Source organism: Thermobia domestica, chromosome 8 (genome assembly GCF_964235325.1).
Source record: "Thermobia domestica chromosome 8, izTheDome1.hap1.1, whole genome shotgun sequence".
Taxonomy (NCBI): domain Eukaryota; kingdom Metazoa; phylum Arthropoda; class Insecta; order Zygentoma; family Lepismatidae; genus Thermobia; species Thermobia domestica.
In genome coordinates this window covers 205,085,246-205,088,240 of record NC_137461.1, presented here as the reverse complement: position 1 = coordinate 205,088,240, position 2,995 = coordinate 205,085,246, and the positions used below count along the sequence as shown (strand labels likewise).

The 2,995-nt window shown below is 36.1% G+C and overlaps 1 protein-coding gene across 1 annotated transcript; it reads right to left on the bottom strand.

Moving 5' to 3' along the window:
* Nucleotides 1–431: 431 nt before the first annotated feature.
* On the bottom strand, nucleotides 432–995 carry LOC145692433 (zinc finger MYM-type protein 1-like). Its single transcript, XM_081767742.1, has one exon. It carries the CDS (start codon nucleotides 993–995, stop codon nucleotides 432–434), a length of 564 nt encoding a protein of 187 aa, XP_081623868.1.
* Nucleotides 996–2,995: the final 2,000 nt, after the last annotated feature.

Below are 2,995 nucleotides of genomic sequence, written 5' to 3'. Positions count from 1 at the left end.
ATCATGAATTACAGTCACTGTGTCAAGATGTCTAGTCCAACGTTGTTGCCAAATATCAAAGAACTTTTTCAGTTCAGGAATTGTGTCAATGGCTCTACAAATAACTAAATGTAATTGGTGATTGAAACATTGAACAAACAAAATGCTCCTCTTCAAATCCTCAGACAAAAGAGTTTGCATTCCATTTTTCTGTCCACTCATGACAGGTGGACATGACGTTTCAATGGTTGCTGAATCGAAGTGTTTAAGGCCCGATCGTAGCATTGTGCAATTATTGTGTCGGTTTTGAATTCTACTTTTCTTAAACAATCTAAAATGGCGTTCTTAATGCTGGCAGCGTCTTGTTTGTCCAACTTCAGTATAACTACGCATCTTTCTTGCACTTTAAAATTCACAAGGTACCTAATTGCGACAGACAAATCTTCGATTCGTTACTTATCTCTGGTTTCATCTGCAAGTAATGAACAAAATGTACTTTCTTTTGCCTTATTTACTATTTTCCTCTTAACAGATCCTGCCATGAAATGAATTATCTCATTCTGAATATCCGGACTAGTGTATGTTGCATTGGCAGGGATAGTTTTGACAATTTCTGCCAATTTCGGATCTTTACAAATACTAAATTCAAACAAATTTAAGAACAAACCACTTGATTGTTTTCCGAGTTGCTCACACCCAGAATCTTCCCTAAAGGACAACTGATTCACAGCCAAGAATTGAATAACTTCCATCACACTTTTCACATAGTATTTATTATTCATAATTACATCATTACACACCTTCTTCACGACCGTTTCGCCCGAGTCCTCGCGTTTTCGTTCCTCCAAGTAGCAGGCCACAGCGTGCCTATGAGTTTCAGAATCGGCGTGACGAGAAAATCCCTTATTTTTCTCGGTTGCATGCTTCCAGTCTCTGAAACCATTCTGCACAAATGAGGGATCACTGTTACTTGACAGATATTTCCGGAATTGAAAGCAAAAGGCAGCATCTAACATAACAGAATATTCGAGCCAATCCCACGTTTTGTACCATATTGGACGAAATCGTCGAATTGAACCATAAGGTCTGATACATGGTGGAAATCAACACCAATATGGTGGAAAGCAGATGTTTGACGTTTAGTTTCTTCTTGACCTTCTACGCATGTTGATACAGATGACCCTGCTTCTGAATTAGTTTCATTTTCGATAACTTTTTCACCAAAAAATGACTTGATGGATGCCTGCTTCATATTTATGGCGTTATAATAGTCAGTAGAGTAATTGGAAACGTCTGGCGAGGTACATTTGCCTGTAGTTCATTTTCTACTGTTTTTGTTTCCTTCTGGAAATTCGCAAAGCACTCTGCTACTTATTATTGCTCGCAATTACAAAATCTTTTTAAAATAATAGGTTCGGTGTTCTGCTGCAGTATTGATTTTTTTCTTTGAGTGCATATAAGGAATTAGCGTTGTCTTCATTCCGTATACTTGTAAACAAATCGTGAAACAAATGGTTCGGGGCTACTCAGAAAACACAAAGTGAGCCGATGCAAACTGCTATTTAGAAAAATTTACAATCATTGATTTATTTTCGTGGGTGCTCCCCGCAAAGACTCAAATCACGTGAAAAACGGTATTGTTGCCGCTTTTACAATAAACAAAACTTCCGAATTCCCCACTGATTTTTTTGTATCTGGCTTTTCCAGAGGCGCATGTACGTTTTCTCCAGACATCACAGTTTCGGTACCAGTTTCATATATGAGACATGCGTTTTCCTTGCACTGTAAGGAACATGGACATGTTGCATGTTTTACACGTTAATTACAGACACACGTGGGGCATGTGCTGTCAACTCGGCAAAACAATTTTTTTTTTTTTTTTTTTTTTTTTTTTTTTTACCTGCAATGTTACACATGCACAAGCCAGGCACTCACATTCATGTAACATAGCCAGTTTTCGGGTCAATTTTCATACGGGTGTTCTTTGGAAGGGCATTTTGTCCAACGCCTTGAATGATTGTCGTGGTTGTGATTCTTCAAACTCTTAGAATGAGGAAAAGTAATACATGGGAGATTATTGAGTATATCTAGCAATAAGAATAACTGTTGTTTTTCGTAGAAATATATGCCGCGTTCAATTTCATTTGTTAGTAGTAGTAAATGCGCACTAAGTTCAATTTTATTTAGTAAATAAAATCACAAGATTTTCCTATTTGGGATTTGCTGAAACAATTTGAAACTTCTGGACAACGTCCTTTTTAGAGCGGAAAAAATATTTTAGAGCCGGCAAAAAATATTTTAGAGCGGGCATCAAACTCTTAGAATGAGGAAAGTAATACATGGGAGATTATTGAGTATATCTAGCAATAAGAATAACTGTTGTTTTTCGTAGAAATATATGCCGCGTTCAATTTCATTTGTTAGTAGTAGTAAATGCGCGCTAAGTTCAATTTTATTTAGTAAATAAAATCACAAGATTTTCCTATTTGGGATTTGCTGAAACAATTTGAAACTTCTGGACAACATCCTTTTTAGAGCGGAAAAAATATTTTAGAGCGGGCATTGCCCGCTCTAGCCCCTCCCTGGCTACGGGCCTGTTGTGTACGATTTGTAATATTACATATTGGATATTATTATCATTATTACTATTATTAAAGCGCGCAAGAGATAACTTCTACTATTTGATTAGACGCTGATTTGTGTGTGTATGTGCATTTTCCCAACAAATCTCGTAAAAATAACTATCGAACGTTGACTAAGTATTACTATTGCTTCTGAATCACACCTGTTTCTAGGAATAGAAATAATGAAAACTGTACTAACGAGGATGAATGATTGCACATGGTTGTAGGCATAATGCCAGGCATCAATAACTTTAAAATTAAGTCGATGAAATCATAGGAAATTAATAATTTATCTGAAGATTCAATATTGTATTCCCATTTATTTGTAACAGTTTATTTAGAATAAATATTTTCTAGGAACCACTTTCAAACTTGAACGACCAACTCAAAAG

Coding starts and splice junctions, on each gene's coding strand:
- LOC145692433 (XM_081767742.1), bottom strand. CDS start 995: ATGTTAGATGCTGCCTTTTGCTTTCAATTCCGGAAATATCTGTCAAGT.